We start from the raw sequence: 20,265 nt of genomic DNA, 5'->3' as shown, positions 1-20,265 counted from the left end.
TCCAATTATTTTGCTCTATTTACATTGAGAAAATCTTTTTCCTCTCATATTTGCCCTGCCTCCCATTGCCTCAGATTTGAAATTAGTCCTAATCATAATGCCAAATATTGAGGAAAGCTATGCATTTTGAAGTGGAATTAGATGTAATAAAGTACCAGTCAGACATTTGAAATAATTCAAGGTTCACTTTAGAGTCATTGTAAACATGTTCATTGATCTCATGTTTTTCTAACCTAGCCTTTCCTCAAGTACTAGCATTGAGAGAAAATAATTTAAAAAGCAAACATACTTATTTAATTATTTTGTTTTAGTTTTTAGTTTTTGAAATAATGTTTTCTACTACATTTTATTTCAGATATCTGATTTCAATGATAATATGGAATATATTATCATTTTTGGACTAGGCTACAGGACTAACAACCATAAGATTTTATCTTTGGGAGACTATTTCCAGAAATCTAAATATTAGCTTTTGGAATAGAATTCAAATAAGCTTTTGGAGTAGAATTGACTTGCAAGTTAAGGGCTTTCTGCGATTGGTCATAGGTGTTAAGAGGATTTAAACACTGATTCTTGGTCTATTACAGTGGATCTATCATCTGCATCTTCATAATAAATGAAGTTATGGTTCTTGCCTTCTAAGCTTGATCGAATTCAGTCCTTGGTTTAAAGAACTACTCTTCTCACTTTTTTTTTTTTTACTTTTCTTTCTTAATTTGAAAGCTTTTATGAAATAAAGCTCATATTATACCCAGAATTAAACAGTGAATGTCAGTATGAGGAGTTTTTAATATGAAACCATTTCATTTGAGAGTATGTATTATTCAAGTGGTATTCTGAAGTGAGTCTATTTTTGTGCTTTATGCAGAGACTGCCTTCTGATGATGAATGATAGATGATATACAAGGTTATGTTTATCTGTGTGTTGTAACATAACAGCCCTGTACTCAGCTTATGTGCGACTAGGGACTCAGGTTTTCTTGGGACCAAATATTTTCTCCTTTTCCCCTTTAAAGGTGTCCCTTTTGACTTCTGTGTGCTGAGAATATTGGCTTAGTGTTTCCTTGGTTTGCTTAACAAGGGGCTGGACTAGTTCAATGAGATACAACCAGCTCAGCAATATCTGTTTTGGGACATGAGCTCTCCTCAGGCAGGAGAGGGCTGTGGTACTGAGACACTACTAGCAAGAGATATATATTTGTTGTGGCTATAGCTGTCAGTTCTGGAAAGACATCTTTTCAGGCTGATTATGAAAGTTCTGTTTCCCATCAAATTAGATGGAAAGATACACATGGCTGATGTTGTCTGCAATTTTCCTAAATTACCCGTCAAAGAGCTCCCAGTGGTTTCACTCTAATTACACCCATGAGAGTGATGGAGAGAGGATTTCTATTTTAAACTAATTCTCACATAAATAGAAAAGTCTGCTGCCTACTCACTGAATATCAAATCCCAAATTCAAATTCAAATTCAAATGTGAAGCGACAACACATGAGAGTATTACAGAGCAGACATCACCTTAACCAAAAAGCACAGTCATTTCTAGACTTTGTTCTGAAGAGGATGCCAGATGATTTTTAAGTATTTTTGGGGCAGAAATAAGTGATGGAGATAGAGACCTAACATGAGGTTCTGCCTTTCTTCTATAATTAGTGTTGCCTCCATATTTTTTAAGCAGATGCATTGTCTAACACTCTGCAGGCCTTGTAATCTGTGGTTTATAATAGACTCAAAACTTGAAGAACAGGAAGAATGACTTTCTTTAACAATGTGTTCAAAGACTCAAGATGCATTCATTCTTGTTCTGTTTTAATTAGACCAGTAGAATAAACTTAAAATAGACTGAATAATGCAAGTTGTTTTAACTATACAGTTGCATTTCTGGTTTGTAATTAGTCTTACCTATCTAATTCGTGATTGTTTAACACTGAATATTTTTATTTCTGTAAGCAGTTAGAACAAAAGTAGAATCAACTGTGCGTTTGGGAAATGTTTGCCTTTTTCCTATTTTAAAATTTTATTTTAAAGTTGAATGCAGATATTGTTTTCTCAGTCTCTGGTTATAATGGGAGGAAATGATAAAGAAGAAAAATGTTGCTAAAAATAAAAAATTAAGCATTTTATTTGTGCTTGTGTATGACAATTAAGACTTAATGCTGTCTTCAGGAAAAAGCAGTTTATAAATTAAGTGCCCTGACACTTAAGAAGTCTGAGAACCAAGTCTTGGGAGGCAAGGAAGAGACTTTAAAAGTTTTGTTTCAGCTCTTTGCAGAGTTTCTCACCTCATCATGTGTTTTTATAGATGTTCATTCCATGGACTTCTGTGGTTTATGTTTTGTAGATAACTGGTAATTGCTCTCCTCTCCTAAAAACAAACCCAACCTGGTAATCTTATTCTTTTGTTCGTGAGAAGTTCACATAAGGAAAAATGAGTACAACATCAACTCTCTTCTGGTTACTTTGTTAGAGAGAGATGTGGGCCACATCAACGATCTTCTGATATTTTGACAATGGGTTGATAAAACAGGAAACAGTGCATTTATTTTGTGGTTGTTGATACTAAGGCACCAGGAGACTCAGGAGACCCTTTGAACAGGCAAAACTGAGAGTAGGATTGATATCTGTATGTTAAAATGAGAGGGTTGAACTAAATCATGGTCTGTATGTTGCACCTTGGTATATAGCAATCATGAGGGATGTTTACATCCTCATGTTTTGATGTTTATATGTATAGGCAGGCTTTAGGGCTAAGGTGTCAGAAGTAATAGCAGTTGTGGATCCTGATTCACATGGATACAGGTGGTGAAAAGGAGAAGAAAAAAATATTTTGGGATCCAAGTTTATCTTTTTCCTATGGTCCCTTGCTATAGAAGAGCCATGTGTCAGGTACAATTCTGAGCACTTTACATACATTATTAATTCACTTAATCTTCCCAACAAGCAGCCTAATGAGGCAATTACAGTATTATCCCCACTTCATAGGTAAGAAAATGGAAGCACAGTAATACAGCTCATAAGTGAAGAGCATGGCAGTTTGGCTGTGGACTTGGGGTGCCTAACCACTACGCACTGTCACCTACTCTCTAAATAGGTGATCAGTATCCTGTGACCGTGTCATGCTTGTTCTCACATAAAACGCTCTCTTTCTCTCCACTGTTTGTTCCTGCAGCCGTCAAACATTTTTTGAGTGTGTGTTGTGTGCCAGACACAGTGGTGAGTCTTGTAGATACAGAAGAGATAGAAATCCTGCTCTCAGAGTTACAAGCCTAGCCAGGGAGATAGACTAAAATAACCACAGAAACATGTGATGACAAACAAGGGTAAGAGTTCGAAGGAGAAGGGCAGGGAGCTTTGAGAACATAAGGCAGGGGCCTGATCTCATCAAGTTGCCAAAGAAGGCTGCCCTGCCAAAGTGACTTAGAGCTGTGGTGCCAGTGAAGAGGAGCAGGAGGCCATCTAAATGCTACCACGATGCAAGGAAGACTCAGGTAGAGTCTGGTCCCTTTGTGGACCATTCCGCAGCCCCCTTTAGAGCCCTTGATCTCAATAGCTTTAAGTACCATCATGACGTTGCAGACTTTTCCTTGTGTCCTTGTATGTGTGCAGGTTCCTATGCAGATTGTAAGCATTAAGTAAATACATGCTGGTCTTTGGTGACTGTGTTCCGTTCCACTTCTTGCTTCCTGCCTTCTATCACGTTTTGGGAGTGGCCGAGTGTTGCTTCAGAACAGACACGGGGAAGTGGGAGAGTGAACGTCTGGGTCAGGTAGCCTGCCTTGGCTCTCGAAACACTTTCTGTAAGCTTATACAGATCATTTGATCTTGTGCCCCTATGTTTGAAATCAGTTTCTTTCTTACTTTCTCTTTTAGCACACCATTGAAGTATTGTCTCTAAGTACCTAGTTTGATGCTTTCATATAACTGGGATCAGAAAGTTAATTTCACTAGGTCCTCTGGGCATTACCACTAAAGTTGTAGTGACACATTCAAAAAATCTCATTCACTAATTATTAAATGAGCTGAATTAACCCTCTAGGGCAGGTGCACTCGTTGTATCTTACCAGGTTAATGTAGTCATTCACTAAACATACACATATTTACTGAGCATCTACAAACGAGGCTTTGTAGTGTGGAGCACTTGGTTACTGCACTTAAGGAGCTTCCTACTTTAGCATAAAGGAAAATAATTGCAACAGAGTTGTGAGGGGCCCTTCAGGAAGTGGGCTGGAGGGGCTGTGGGAGCCAGACTGCCTGACTCTACTGCACCCTAGCTTTGTGGCCTTGAGGCAACGGGTTCTCTGCATTTCACACATAAAATGGAAATTGTGATTGTGAGGATTAATGAGCCAAATTATGTAAAGCGCTTAGAATAGTGCCTGGCACATAGTATATACTATATAACTTTTTGCTTTTATTATTATCGTCATTATCGTGGTCACTATCACTCTTATGGTCAAGCCTAAAGGTAAGGGGAAGGGTTTCTGAACTAAAGAAGAAAGACATCGTGGAGGTGGTATTTGAGTTAGGTCTCAAATGAAATAGGAAGAATTTTAATAGGCAGAGAGGGTGTGGAGAGGATTCCAAGAAACCTCAGGTGCTAGAAAGTATCACCTATGATTAGGGAATGGTGAGGAGTCCAGGCTAGTGGATGAAGTTCTTTCAAGAAACAATGACAAATTCACCTGGAAAGGTGGATTAGGACCTTATCTTGGTGAAGAGTTGGCAATCTGGCTGGGCTTTTTGAGCAGGATTGAGTCTCTCAGAGCCCTGCTCTAGAATTCCTGGAGTAGGCAGGATATGGAGGCTGAGAGAGATGGTGTGGGTCTTAGCATGTGGTGATAGGGCTTGAGAAAAGGTGATGATGATAGTCATGAAAAAAAAGGTCAAGTGCATATCTGCTGGAGAACTAATGAAACTTAAAAATTCAGGGCCCCTCACGTGCTCAGAATCCTAGTGGTGGTTTTGTAAAATTTGAAAAGCTATTTGTATCCTTTGCTTCTTTCTCTAAATGGTATGTTTCAGTCCCCCAAAGCTGGTTCCACGCCATAATTGAAAGAGACTGTGGAGAAGGAATCAGTCTGTGTATTGATTTGATGAGGGTAGATAGAGTGAAGCAGAGAGGCCAGAGTTAAAGACGACTTGCGAGATTTTGTCTGGGTGATGGGGAGGAACCTGATAGGAAAGGGGGATGTTGGGAGAAGCCAATTAGGGAGCAGTGGTTTCATACCGAGCGAGTGTTCTAGACTGGTTAGCTTCACCAGGGAAAGAACATTTTCTTTTCTTTAAACCTCTGCCCATCCCTATCCTCAATTGCTGTCTCGCAAGTGTGATAATTTTAAGTTATATGGGGGCTGGAGAAAGGGGTCCAAAGATGACTGCTAATTAGTGGGCTAGAACCCAAAGCACATGTCTTAGGGGCATCTTTGTAATGTCTGCATTTAGTACTCTGTGTATGCTAAGCCTAGTTTTCTGAAACCTTTAAAGAAAGTCTCTCCTTTTTGGGTATATCTTTGGTATAGATTCTTCTATATTCAGCAAATTTTAGTGCTTCTAGACTATTTTCAAGTTATAACATCTGTTTTCTGGAAACTTCTATTTTGAAGAAATTTGATTGACTCAGAAGTGGTTGGTAATGCTGATTTCATAGCTATCATGTCAGTGTTCCTATGGCAGTACCTGATGGGAAAGGCTGTTCTCAGCATTTGTTACCTCTTTCATAAACAAGTAAAATATTAAATAACAGGAAATCAAAAGCCAAAATTGAAGAATACTCTCTCAGATGGCCAAATAGAATCTTCAAGAGTATTTTTACCTTCCAGATCACAAAATATAAATATAATTGACATAGGGGCTCAGGCTTCATTTTTAAATATATTATGGGTGTGTGTTGGCTTTGCCATCAGGCTTTTTGTGGGAAATAATAACACCTAAAAACAAAGCTAAAAACATAGTAAGAGCTGAGGCAAATGTCCCCAGGGAAAGACCATTAGCAAATTCATGACTCAGAGTCTGGTTTAGACTTCTATATTAAACCATGTGTTGTTTAAAGAATCATCCCTTGTGTATCAGACAGATTAAATTATCTACGTAGGGAAATATAATAAATTTCAAACTGCTTCTGAAATACACATACATTATTTTTTGACAGCCTTTAAGGATTTAATGACCATAGGATTTAGTTTAAAGAAATGATTTAGAAGTATTTGCAGATTAATTCTAAGAGGATTTTAATTTACCAGGTTGGTCTGCTGTTCTGTAAAATTGGTCCAAACTTTATATGTTACATTGTTTCTCAATGTGTGGTGTGCACAAACATTTTATTTTATTTTATTTTATTTTATTTTACTTTTTTCTTCCACTTTTATTGAGATACAGTTGACATACAGCATTGTATAAGTTTAACAATTGACCTACAGCATTGTATAAGTTTAAGGTGTGTAACATAATGATTTGAGTTACATACATCATGAAATATTATCACTATAGGTTTAGTGAACATCCATCATCTCATATAGACACAAAATTAAAGAAACAGAATTTTTTTATGATGAGAATTCTTAGGATTTACACTCTTAACAACTTTCATACATAGCATACAACAGTGCTAATTATATTTATCATGTTGTGCATTACATCCCTAGTACTTATTTATCTTATAACTGGAAGTTTGTACCTTTTGACCACCTTCATCCAGTTCCCCCTCCTGTAAGCCCCTACGTCTGGTAACCACAAATCTGATCTCTCTTTCTATGAGTTTATCTGTTTTTTTTTTTTTAATATAAATTTATTTATTTATTTTTGGCTGTGTTGGGTCTTCGTTTCTGTGCGAGGGCTTTCTCCGGTTGCGGCGAGTGGGGGCCACTCTTCATCGTGGTGCGCGGGCCTCTCACTGTTGCAGCCTTTCTTTTTGCGGAGCACAGGCTCCAGATGCGCAGGCTCAGTAGTTGTGGCTCACGGGCCTAGTTGCTCCGCGGCATGTGGGATCTTCCCAGACCAGGGCTCGAACCCGTGTCCCCTGCATCGGCAGGCAGACTCTCAACCACTGCGCCACCAGGGAAGCCCTATCTGTTTTTGAGGTATAATACCTACAATACTACGTTAGTTCCTGTTACACAACATAGTGATTTGGTATTTCTGTACATTTCAAAATTATCAACATGGTAATAGTCTAGTTGTGATATGTCACCATTCAAAGATACTGTATAGTTATTGACTATATTCCCCACATGGTGCATTTCATACCCATGACGTATTTATTTTGCATCTGGAAGTTTGTACCTCTTCATCTCCCTTACCTATTTCTTTCCTCCCCTCACCTCCCTCACCTCTGGCAACCACTCTGTTTTATGTTTGTTCATTTGTTTTGTTTTTTAGATTTCACATATAAGTAAAATCATACAGTATTTGTCTTTCTCTGTCTATTTCACTTAGCATAATACTCTCTAGGTCCATCCATGTTGTTGCAAATGGCAAGATTTCATTCTTTTTTATGGCTGAGTAATATTCCATTGTGTATTACATCTTCTTTATCTATTCATCTATTGATGGGCACTTGGGTTGCTTGCATATCTTGGCTATTTTTGTAAATAATGCTGCAACAAATATAGGGGGGCATATATCTTTTCAAATTAGTGTTTTTGTTTTCTTTGAATAAATACCCAGGGGTGGAATTTCTGGATCCTATGGTAGTTTTATTTTTAACTTTTTGAGGAATCTCCCTACTGTTTTCCATAGCAGCTATACCAATTTACATTCCCAGTGCAGTGCAGAAGGGTTTTGTTTTCTTCATTTGCTGTTTGTTGTCTTTTTTGATAATAGCCATTCTGACAGGTGTGAGGTGATATCTCATTGGGGTTTTGATTTGCATTTCCCTGTTGGTTAGTGATGTTGGGCATCTTTTCATGTGGCTGTTGGTCATCTGTATGTCTTCTTTGGAAAATAGTCTATTCAGATCCTCTGCCCGTTTTTTAATTGGGTTGTTTATTTTTTTGATGTTGAGTTGTATGAGTTCTTTGTATATTTTGGATATTAACCCCTCATCAGATATATCATTTACAAATATCTTCTCCCATTCAGTAGGTGTTCTTTTTGTTTTTCTGATAGCTTCCTTCACTGTGCAAAGCTTCTTAGTTTGATATAGTCCCCTTTATTTTTGCTTTTGTTTCCCTTGCCTGAAGAGACATATCCAGAAAAATATTATTGAGACTGTTGTCAAAGAGAGTACTGCCTATGTTTTCTTCTAGAAGTTTTATGGTTTCAGTCTTATATTTAAGTCTTTAATCCGTTTTGAATTTATTTTTGTGCATAGTGTGAGAGAGTAGTCCAGTTTGATTCTTATGCATGTAGCTGTCCAGTTTTTCCAACACCATTTATTGAAGAGGCTGTCTTTCCCACATTGTATATTCTTACCTCCTTTGTTGTAGATTAATTGCCCAATGGCATTTTTCACAGAACTAGAACAAATAATGCTTAACTGTGTATGGAAACACAAAGACTTCGAATAACCAAAACAATCTTGAGAAAGAAGAGCTAGAGGTATCATGCTCCCTGATTTCAAACTGTACTACAAAGCTACAGTCATCAAAGCAGTATGGTACTGGTACAAAAACAGACACATAGATCAACAGAATAGAATAGAGAGCCCAGAAATGAACCCACACTTGTATGTGCAATTAATCTTCACAAACATTTTACAGTTTTAAGAGTTATGTATTTTAAAATTCATTTATGTGTAGACTCTGTGGCAAGTGATACTGGTTTTCCATTTATAGCAATGATATAAACCACTTTAGAATACATTGATTTAAGTTAAAAGGGTATGTCTCTTTAAAGAGAAATGGTAATACATGGTGTTACGTGTGGTGGCAGAAGTTGAGAAAGTTGATGCATGGTTAATTGAAGTTTGGGAAACATTGGCTTATTTGTAAATAATATGTTATACTAGGTTGTAGTATTGTAATTTTAATTAATTGTTAAATAAAAACCTCATAGTCACTTTAATTGGTTGGCTCTTACTTAGTTAAAAGTAAGAACATATATGTCAAATGCTGTTCTATTGAGAAGGTTTATAGGACTTCCTGGCAAAGAGTAGGGCAATTTTATAAAAGTCATACATATACTCACTAATTTCAAGGATAAATTGGCATGGCAAACCAAGCACTATGCAAAGGGCTTTTGTTAAATGGTATCAATCAAAAGTTGGGGAAGATTCTTCTGGTTTGGGTTCCTATATGCTAATATTTAGTGAGAAGAGTAGACAGCATATTATTTTTTCCCTGAGAAGCAGAAAAGGAAAATCAGGATATTTAGAAGAGGCTTTGAAGTTACTTTTATCCAGAAAGTATTTTTAGAAATATTGGAATATCTGGGAACAAATCTTTGAGTAATAGTTAAATATAGATTTTATTTTTAGAAATAGTACACATTTAACATTTCATAACTGATTTAGTTACTCCACATTTAAAAACAAATTAATACACCTTACTACAAAATACAAGAAATGTGGAGATAGTAGAAAATATAAAGTAGAAGTTCTTTCTTCTTCCACTAATCTTCCCTCAGCCCTATTCCTTAGGCACAACTACTGTTAACAGTTTGAAGTCACCTAATTTTATTTTATTTATTTATATTTTTGACCGTGCCATGCGGTTTGTGGGATCTTAGTTCCCCGACCAGGGATTGAACACGGGTCACAGGGAACCCATGGACTGCCAGGGAATTCCCCTGAAGTCACCTATTTTTTTTTTATAAATTTATTTTAAAAAAATCTTTGGCTGTGTTGGTCTTCATTGCTGAGCATGGGCTTTCTCTAGTTGTGGCGAGCGGGGGCTGCTCTTCGTTGCTCATTGCTGTGGCTTCTTTTGTTGCAGACCATGGGCTCTAGGTGCGTGGGCTTTGGTAGTTGTGGCACGCGGCTCAGTAGTTGTGGCTCTAGAGCACAGGCTCAGTAGTTGTGGCACACGGGCTTAGTTGCTCCGTGGCATGTGGGATCTTCCCAGACCAGGGATCGAACCTGTGTCCCGTGCATTGGCAGGTGGATTCTTAACCACTGCGCCACCAGGGATGCCCTGAAGTCACCTAATTTTAAAAGTCAAGTGTAATGGCATTTAGAAATTGGAAGAGTAAGAATCTTTTTGTTGTTGTTGGTGTTCCAGATTCTGCTTCCATTGCCTGCATCTATATTTTTAAGCAGATATGATGTATGGAATTACTGTGGGCTTTGGTGTCAGATCTGTGTTCGGATTCTAACTGCATCACAGAGCAGCAATGCGAGTTTGGGAAGTTCCTTACCTTTCTGAGCTTTAGGTTCCTCAACAGCAAAGGCTTAATGTTGTTTTATTTCCAACCTCTGATCAGGCCTAGTCTGTCTCTCTGTCTCTTTTTAATAGGAAACATATCTAAGAAGACCTGGCATAAGAATCCATGACATTTTTTCTCCTGGAGAAATGGAATTTGGTATTTTAATGACCCCAATGTGCATGCATTCAGTAATACATTCCTTTATTAGAACATTTCACCACCCCCCCCATGTACCTATCATCAGGTTGTTAAAGGGCATTGTATTTACCTGCCCCTGGAATCTTCCTGGAATTTAGATGGCCTCAGTTGGGTTTCACTTTGCACTTATTAATAATTTAGCATTGGGATAAAAATAAAAACAAAGACTCTCATCTTACAGTGTGAGAACATGGGTCATGTGTGCTAAGTCATGCAGGTAAGATGAGTAGCAAAACTCAGTGGGGTATCCAGTCTAAAGAGGTCTTTCATGTGGGCTGTTGTGTCCCTCCTGTAGAATGATTGCCTTAGAATTAAAGAGAATTAATGTAATTCTCCTGAAGCGGGAAATGTATTTTTGCTTTTCAAAGGTGGTTGTATAAGCTTTAATTATCTAATCCAAACACAGGAGCTTTCTACAAGCAGCTTTCCCTTTTAGCAGGCGTAGTCAGCTTGCAAATACTGCTGCATCTTTAGGTTTGAAAAATCACTGCATCATAACCAACTCTGTTGAGTATATTATATAACCTACTCGTTAGGGAACAACAAAGTCCTGTTTTAATATTGGTTACTGAAAATGGTCTTTAAAGCTAGGGTTGGTTTAAGTGAATTTTTGTAATTATTTGAGCTGCAGCTTGAGGTGTGGTTCTCCGTTGGTGGAATCTGTGTCTCATGTCTCGATCATTCTTTTACTGTGGTTTCATTTTCTGTGCTGTTTTTGTTTCATATTCAATTTGCTTTGTTTGGTGTGTGCTTTATCAGACCTTCTTGTTTACTTGTCACAAGAATATGGAGCTTTCTTAATAAAGTTAGAAGTATCTTTTTATGTATTTATTTTAGCTTTCTTTCTTTAGAGAATTGAAGTGTTTTCTAGTCCTGAAATTATTAATAATTAAGTACATGTAATATATTGCTAGTGGAACAGCGTAAAGCTCAAAGAAACTTTGTAAGTAGAGAAGAAAACCCTACTTTTTAAGAACTGGGACTCTGTCATTCTTTTTTTTTTTTTTTTTTTTTTTTTTTTTTTTTTTTTAATATTTATTTATTTATTTATTTATGGCTGCGTTGGGTCTTCGTTTCTGTGCGAGGGCTTTCTCCAGTTGCGGCAAGTGGAGGCCACTCTTCATTGCAGTGCGCGGGCCTTTCACTCTCGCGGCCTCTCTCATTGCGGGGCACAGGCTCCAGACGCGCAGGCTCAGTAGTTGTGGCTCACGGGCCCAGTTGCTCTGCGGCATGTGGGATCTTCCCAGACCAGGGCTCGAACCCGTGTCCCCTGCATTGGCAGGCAGATTCTCAACCACTGCGCCACCAGGGAAGCCCTGTCATTCTTATTGAAATGCATAGGGTTGTTTTTTTTTTTTTTTTTTTTTTTTGATATCTGTATATCCATAGGAATGACTGATGTTTACGGAAAACCATTTTAGTCTACAGTGCCTAGTCAACCATTTCAAAAATTATTTCTCTCTTGTCTTTACAAGCTTATAAATATATATATGCATGTATGTATATATACATATATATTATTGTATGTATTTATTTATATAAATATATAAAATTATATGTAATATTACTATATGTACTAATGCATAGGGTTTTGATGTTGGAACATATTAAGGAAATAATGTCATTCATTCTAGGTAGAGAGGATTTTAGGGATGAAAGTTGATTCAGACTATAGAGGAAAATGATCAGTGCTCCTGTCTGAGAATTAAAATATTAAATTGCTCTTAGAATAAAACCAACCTCTCCTCGTGGTTTGCAGTGCTCTTCACAATCTGAACACTACCTGGCTTTCCCTTCCCCGCCTGCTCTAGCCGCACTCATCTCCTCTGTCCAACTCATCAAGCTCTTTCCCCCTCAAGGACCCTGGCCCTTGCTGTTCCTCCTTTCCCTTAGCTGTTCCCATGGCTCTCCTCCTGAATATCTCCAAGAGACCCCTCCCTGACCACGTCAAGGTATTAAGTAAGTCTACTCTCTTTCCAATACTCTGCTTATTTCCTTTTCAGCGCTTATCTCAGACCGTATTTATTTTTGTTAATTATTTTGTTTTGCCCCACAAATGTAAATTCTTTTAAGAGAGGTGCCAGTACCTGACACAGTGCCTAGCACCTAGTATATAGTCAATAAGTTGATTAAATGGAAGTTGTTTACTAGTTTTAAGAGCTCTTTTTTGTTTGTTTCTTTATTTAAGATTAGTTTATCATGCTGGACTGGAGGGGTTTAAGTATCCTCGACACCAAGAGCCGAGCCAATATGTTTCCCAGTGCTCTTACCTGCATGCACTTCCCCCCATTTCATTGTGATTTTATTCATTGTTTAGAGAGCAACATGCGCTTTCCTCAGAGCAGACAGAGAACTCTGTAGATCTCCCAAGGGTATTGTGCCCTGAGATGTCTTTCAGAATTCACCAGGAACTAAATTGCCTCACAGCAGATCTTCTACAAAGGACAGGGAGGTCTGTATTGGTCTTTGGTGAACACACAGTTCAATAACGGAGGTACAATTATTCTGCTCCCAAAAGGGAAAACCTTGCCATTGTATCTGTTCAGTGTGCCTTGTAAACAGCCCTGGATGGCCCCTTTATGGATTTGCCCTGTGTCTTTAAGCTCTTACTCATCCTTAAGCCAAAGGCTGTTGTTCCGCTTCAAGCTGAAAAGGAAATTTTGGCAGCTTGCTTGCTGTCTAAAGATCAACATTATCACCATGACAGTTGTCACTTTCAAAGTGGAAGAAGGGAAATGCAATTTGGTGAGTAATTAAGTTAGTTTTGTGTCATTCTTTGGTGGTGTTCTAAATGTTGCTATTTATTTGTCTTAGGTAATCTATTTAAAGAAGACACCAGAAGAAGCCTACAGAGCACTCCTATCTGGCTCAAATCCCCCCTATCTTCCATTCAGGTATAACTGCTTGTGAGACTTGAGCTATGGCCACTTTGCTAGACAGCTCGCTACTTTAGAATTAGAGAATTGTGTTTTTTAATTGTATGAAGAGTGTGACCATGATATTACATGGAATGAAATGAGACAGTAGTTTTTATTGTTTTATTTTTGTAGAGACCCCTCCCCCACCTAGTAAGAATAAAATAGCTTTCCCTTTTTAAGAATTAACTTTTTCCTTGAATTCTTTCTATACCTTGACTGTTTAAGAACAAACAGTGCCTGATTTATGACCTAAAAACCATGTCAAGATTTGTTAGATTTCAGTAATCTACATCACTGATTCATCCATTCATTCTTTCATTTTGTGAGCATTGATTGAGATCTGACCAAATGTCAGGGGCTGGGAATATAGAATAAGAGCCTCAAAGCACCTTCCCAGAAGTACGTATTTAGTGGGGACCCTAAATCACCTGTTTAGCAGACAAATCTAGCTTCCATCCTGAGGAAGCCTGTCTCTCATTACAGTGCTGGAAAAGAATGTTTTGTAAGTATCCCCTAAAGAAGATATTTAAAAAATTTCATGTAAACTTGAGCTTATTTAAAGAGTAGAAGGAAATGTACTACTTCTACTTCAGAAGAACTTCCACAACAGTCATCTCTGATAGAATTGTGAACGATTCTAATATTTTTGCCTTTTTGTTTATTTGTGTGTCCAAATCTACAAGCATATGGATTGCTTATCATTGTTACTAATATCAAAATTACCAACAATAATGAAAGAAAGGAACAGGAAAGATTGAGGAGGCCTCTTTGTCTTCATTACTCTCCTGTAAACTCACAGAGGGCAGGTCCCAGTGCCTGACACTTACAAGTGCTTTTTGTAAATATTTATTTTAATGAATAAATTAAGACTAAATCCCCTAAGATCCAAAGGATTCCCACGTCTGTTTCTCAGACCACAAGAGGGAGGGTTATTAGGCCCAGGGTTGGTGTCAGGTGAGGAGGAGGAATCGGGACAACAGCACCTAGTATGCTTGATCTTCTCGGTGAAAGCAAGGGGTAAAGTACTGGAATTGGGACAGTGAGAGGAAGATATCCTCAAGCGACCTAGAGGATGAGCTAATTAGCCATTGAAGGACAGATAAAAGGTTACAGATTATGTAGAAGAGAGTTTTCATGGTGAAGACAAAGCTTTTTTGCTCCCACTTCTAATGGCTTCTATAGTATGAAAACTCTTTGTACAATTCTATTTTTTAGAAAAGGGTTATTGTTTTAGTTAATTTGGGCTATTATAACAAAGTACCATAGACTGGGTGGGTTGTAAACAACAGAAATTTGTTTCTCACAGTTCTGCAGGCTGATCAGGTGCCAGCATGGTCAAGTTCTGGTGAGGGCTCTCTTCAGGGCTGTAGACTGCTTACTTCTCGCTGTGTCCTCACATAGTGGAAAGAGGGCAGAAAAACTCTCTGGGGTACCTCTTATAAGGGCACTAATCCCATTCATGAGGGCTCTACCCTCATGACCTAACTACTTCCCAAGGTCCCACCTCCTAATACCATCCCATTGGGGATTAGGCTTTCAACATATGACTTTTGGGGGGACACAGACTTTCAGTTCATTGCAGTAATAATGATAATATTAATCACTTCCTAAATTCTAAGCAAAGTGGTTAAGAGTGCATGATTTGGAGGCAGAGACACTGCCTGGGTTCGAAGGTTCATTCTGCTCTTTTCTGTATGTAATAAATAAGTATATGTAACTTGGGCAAATTACTTATCCTCTCTGAGCTTCAGTTTCCTTTTCTGTACAAGGGCTTCAGAGCTATCCTGAGGATTAAATGAGGTAATGCATGTATCACCGTGCCTGGTGCAGTACCTGGTTTTTGTTTTTCTTGTTGTTGTTAGTACTATTACTATTATTAATAAGAAATAAGGATTATCCACAAGGATATAAATATGAATAGGAAGTATTTCTAATGATCACACATTCTAGTAGGGGCAGGTAGCTCTATAGGCACATAATTAATTGTTAAAAAGTTGGGTTTTATCAAAATAGAAGAAAAGATTCTGACAGAAATGCGAGAAAGTATCAGACTCATTTAAACTAAACTCTTAAAGGGTTTCGCAGGTAGAGGAGGAAAACTTAGGCATCTGTGTACCCTATTGGAAAGCCCTGGAAGGGACTGTGTCTGAGGCAACTTCCAGCATCCTCTGTGGTAGGAGCCATAGGATCCGTGGTGAGAGAGGGGCCAGCAACTGTGAAGGCATCATAGGTGTACTTTTCCTTGAGACAGTGAGGCCTCATTAAATTCGTTTTTTAAATCAGAAAAATGTTTACAATTTTTTGTTGTTATTTTGAAAACAACACATGCACCTGGGAATTGTAATGCTGTAACATTTGTGAAATTGTAATTCCAGTCAATAGACCCAGTGGACATTGTGGCTATTCAGACATTTTAAGTGGAAAATATATATTAATTTTTATGCTTGTGGTAGTATCTACTCAGAAGTCATGGGAGATGTATTTGTTTCACAAGCCAGATGAGCCTTGCTATGCTTAACTGTGAATTTAGATGAAGATACTGGAGAAGGAGAAGGAAAGAATGAATTCTTCCTTTAAGCATAATTATATTTTAGCTTATATGTGATAGGTAATTAATTTGTTTCCTGAGAACTAGAATCTTTGAATAATTGATAAGATTAGAATGGAAGAAAAGATAGTAAGAAAATTATTACTACTTAACTTAGAATTAAATCATAATTGTTATAATTGTAGCTTATTTTTCCAAATTGTTTTTATTTAAATATTTGAAAATATAAATACATTAACATGATTCAAATATTTTAAAATATATATAGTTTATAGTGAAAACTCTCTCTCCCACCCTTGATTCTTATCTGTCCAGTCCTTTCCAAATAACTTCTGGTATTAGTTTATTCTATATCCTTCTAGAGTTTCTTTATGCATATATAAGCAAATAAAGATGTACAGTCTTATTTTCCCCATTTTATCCCAAAATGTAACATACTGTATGTACTATTCTGCATCTTGATTTTTTTTCACTTAACTCATCTTGGATATATCTTTTCACATCAGTAAATAGAGAGCTTCCTTTCTCATTCTGTCTTACTGCTGTATAATGTACAAGAATGCATTTAATTGGTCTCTGACAGGTAGACATTTAGGTCATTTCCTATCTTTTTAACTGTAGCTTTTTAAGTCACATGGTCTCAAATGTATTTTAGAAGAAAGAAACTGAGCAAATACTCTGGAGAATATTTTAATGTTGTTAGACATAGAGAGTTTTAGTTATTTGTTTACCTGAATAAAAGAATGCTTAACACAAACATCAGGCATTTTTTCCCCCTTTGTTTAGGCACCTATTTCCAACTAAAAGTTTGACCTTGAATATAACTAAGCTGTATTTTTCTGATAATGTGGCACCAAGAGTTGGTGTACAACTTAATGTATTTACATTAAGTTGCATTTCTAAATCCAGACTCTTCATAAATCATACATTTGAAGCAGAAAATACCACACAGTGTGCATTCATAATTCAGTGGAAAATTTAGTTGAAAGAATACTACTAGTTTTCTGGAATTTTACGACAGAAACAATTTTTTTCCTAATGCTGAGATAAGATGTGCGTTGATTTTAGTCTACTGCCCAGATTCAACTAAGGCTAATGCAGTATTATCAAGAATCATCTTCATACTAATTCTAGTCAGTCATCATTGCCTTTGCCTTCCTTTGATAATCTGGATTCTATCATCCACTAGATATTCCACCCCACTTATTGTTAAATTACATCTTTATCTTCATTGTCTAGATTTTTTTATCCCACTTCTGCATTAATACTTTTATTTATAAAACAGGAAGCCTCAAAGGAACTTCTATTTAAATGTGATTGTTTTATTGTCTAAAAATTAAGAAAAATGAGGACAGTTTTGAAGGCTTGTTGACATGTGGTTGGTGTCTTTACATGCCCTCTTTACTGAAATGCCTATGTTACCATTTGTGCTATAGAGTTTTAGTCTTTCTAATAAAAGTGTTTTAAGGTTTTAATTTAAATAATGCTGTTCTTCAAGATTTATTGATTTAACTAACATTTATTGGAGCAGTCTCTTCCGTAGCACCTTTGCTCATTTTTCTAGAGAGGGTTGGCATGTCCTGTGCCTATAATTTCCTATTACATTTTGTTCATGCCCCATTACATTTGCTACATACACCATTAAAACAAATGTCTTATATTGTAATTATTTGTTTGCATGGCTGACTTTCCACCAAATATGGCTGACTCTTCTCTCAAGGGCTGGGATTGGGCTCTTTCCTTATTTGTGTGCCAGGGAATACATAAGTTAATTAATTTATTGCTTTTTCTGTGCCAGTCACTATGTTAGACTTACGGATTTAAAGATTATTAGGACAACTAGGTACCTGCTCCAGGAGGAAGGAGATTTAACACTGGAACTGGAGATTGGAGGAGCTATTAAGGGTAGGCATCATGAATGCCTTTCACATTAAGATGAAAATGGAGAATAACAATCCAGGTACTGGCTTTACGTGCTGTACGTTTTCATTTGTGTGGCATAGGTTGTTTTTTATAATGGTAGGTTAGGTAGGATACTATATAATATGATGTTTGCAGTGTATTACTATAACCACAAGTACTGTCTAACTGAGTTTTTCTATTTGGATTTATCTTAAATATTTTAAATTAATAGTTTTCTATTAACCTAGTTAAAAATTCACTAAAGATGAAGCAAATTAAAAAAAAAAAGATTTGGGTAGATTTACTGCTTATTCTTTTTTTTCTTTCAGTTTTATTGAGATGTAATTGATATACAACACTATAAATGTAAGGTGTACAGCACAATAACTTGACATTCATATATTGTGAAATGATTACCACAATAAGTTTAGTTAACACTTATCACCTCATATGGTTACAATTTTTTTTCTTATGAGGAGAACATTTAGGATCTACTCCCTTAGCAACATTCAAATACCCCATAGAGCAGTGTTAACTATAGTCATCATGTTGCACATTACATCCCCAGTACTTATTTACCTTATAACTGGAGGTTTGTACCTTTTGACCACCTTCACTCAATTCCTCCCCCTCACCCCCATTTACTGCCTATTTTTTTTTTTAAAGATTTTTTCCCATTTTATTTTGTTTTTAATTAATTTATTTTTGGCTGCGTTGGGTCTTCGCTGCTGGGCGCGGGCTTTCTCTAGTTGTGGCGAGTTGGGGCTAGGCTTCATTGCAGTGAGCTGGCCTCTCATTGTGGTGGCTTCTCTCGTTGCGGAGCACGGGCTCTAGGTGCACAGGCTTCAGTAGTGGTGGCTCACAGGCTCTAGAGCGCAGGCTCAGTAGTTGTGGTGCACGGGCTTAGTTGCTCCGTGACATGTGGGATCTTCCTGGACCAGGGCTTGAACCCGTGTCCCCTGCATTGGCAGGCGGATTCTTAACCACTGCACCACCAGAGACGTCCCTACTGCCTATTCTTTTTTTTTTTTTAAAGGGAACGCTATTTATTTATTTATTTATTTAGGCTGTGTTGGGTCTTTGTTTCTGTGCGGGGGCTTTCTCTAGTTGCGGCGAGCTGGGGCCACTCTTCATCGCGGTGCATGGGCCTCTCACTATCGCGGCCTCTCTTGTTGCGGAGCACAAGCTCCAGACGCTCAGGCTCAGTAATTGTGGCTCACGGGCCTAGTTGCTCCGCGGCATGTGGGATCTTCCCAGGCCAGGGCTCGAACCCGTGTCCCCTGCATTGACAGGCAGATTCTCAACCACTGCGCCACCAGGGAAGCCCCCCTACTGCCTATTATTGATTACATGAAGTATAGTAGACTTTGGAGGCATTTGAATTTCTGGCTTGGTGTGACACTCAAGGAGTATTTGTTGTGATGTTACTGTCTGCAAGTCAGTTTTAGGGCGTTCCATTTAATGGTAATGTAGTTCTGTCGAAAACTGTACTTTTCACTTGTACTAAGGATAGCCAATGCGTTTATCAACAGTGACTTTATCTCAAAACTAGGGAAAGAGGGTATTTTTCACCTATTTTAATTATTTAAGTCCATCCATCTTCACTGTAGGCTTGCTTGGCAGTTGGCCTTCAAGGGAACAAGGGGCTTTTCAATTCTGGGGCCAGAGTTTGAATTGGCAAGCCCAGTATGAATCTTTTTAGGTTCTCTTCCTGTCAGTTAGTGTACTACCAAATTGATAGTCTATACTGTTGACCAGTCATTCTACAAAGTCATATTAATTGCAGCCTGTCTAAAGTCCCACAAGACCACCAACCCTTATTGGAATTCTTAGATTATTTTCTTGGCAGTCAATGGCAGTGGTTTTTAAATCTGCATTTTTGGGTGTTCATAAAACAGTGTTTGTGAAAACTTTCTAAATCTCACAGAACACTGAAAAGGTAACCCATCTAAATTGCACAACTCTGCTTTTAGATCTTTTTTGTGCTTTTAAATTCACTTTGCGCTTACTTTTTTTATTGGTCCATATGTATTAGCTTGGTAACTTTTTTGGTATTAATGATTCATAAATCTGCTAAAACCCAATTTTTCTATGACATATAAAATTAAATGGGGAATACAACTATACAGACAATAAATAACATCTAGGGGCCCAGTTTTGAAGACAAATATAGAAAGTGTGACTTAAAAAATAATGACTAGGTGCAGAGGTGAGGTTGAGGAAGGGTGCTGTGCTGATATCCAGTGGAATAAAGCTGGTTGAATGTTGGATATCCTATCATCACCAGTTTTTAGTTGAGTGTTTTTTATTTTTTTTGGTGGGTCTCTTCCTGGATAGGTCCAGGAACATATTTTTGTGTGGCTATTTTATTTTAGCTTGGAGAAGAGGCTTATAGGTCAG

The 20,265-nt window shown here is 37.5% G+C and overlaps 1 protein-coding gene and 1 long non-coding RNA gene across 10 annotated transcripts in view; one reads left to right on the top strand and one right to left on the bottom strand.

Moving 5' to 3' along the window:
- Positions 1 to 18,846, bottom strand: part of LOC309626461 — a 200,530-nt gene extending 181,684 nt beyond the window's left edge. The window contains exon 1 of the long non-coding RNA XR_014243204.1: positions 18,402 to 18,846. This is a non-coding gene — a long non-coding RNA (uncharacterized lncRNA). The remainder of the gene's footprint in view (positions 1 to 18,401) is intronic.
- The window catches only part of CDC14A (cell division cycle 14A), a 176,290-nt gene that overhangs the window by 47,139 nt on the left and 108,886 nt on the right, over positions 1 to 20,265 (top strand). For 6 of the 9 annotated variants that reach the window (XM_082384469.1, XM_082384467.1, XM_082384466.1 and 3 more), the window contains one exon: positions 13,312 to 13,391. The exons of the other annotated variants lie outside the window; for them this stretch is intronic. In XM_082384469.1, the coding sequence (XP_082240595.1) occupies positions 13,312 to 13,391 (80 nt within the window). The remainder of the gene's footprint in view (positions 1 to 13,311; positions 13,392 to 20,265) is intronic. 9 annotated transcript variants of the gene reach the window in all.

The sequence above is a fragment of the Balaenoptera borealis genome (genome assembly GCF_965194805.1).
Source record: "Balaenoptera borealis genome assembly, chromosome: 1".
Classification (NCBI taxonomy): Eukaryota; Metazoa; Chordata; class Mammalia; order Artiodactyla; family Balaenopteridae; genus Balaenoptera; species Balaenoptera borealis.
This window is presented reverse-complemented; position numbering and strand designations above follow the sequence as displayed.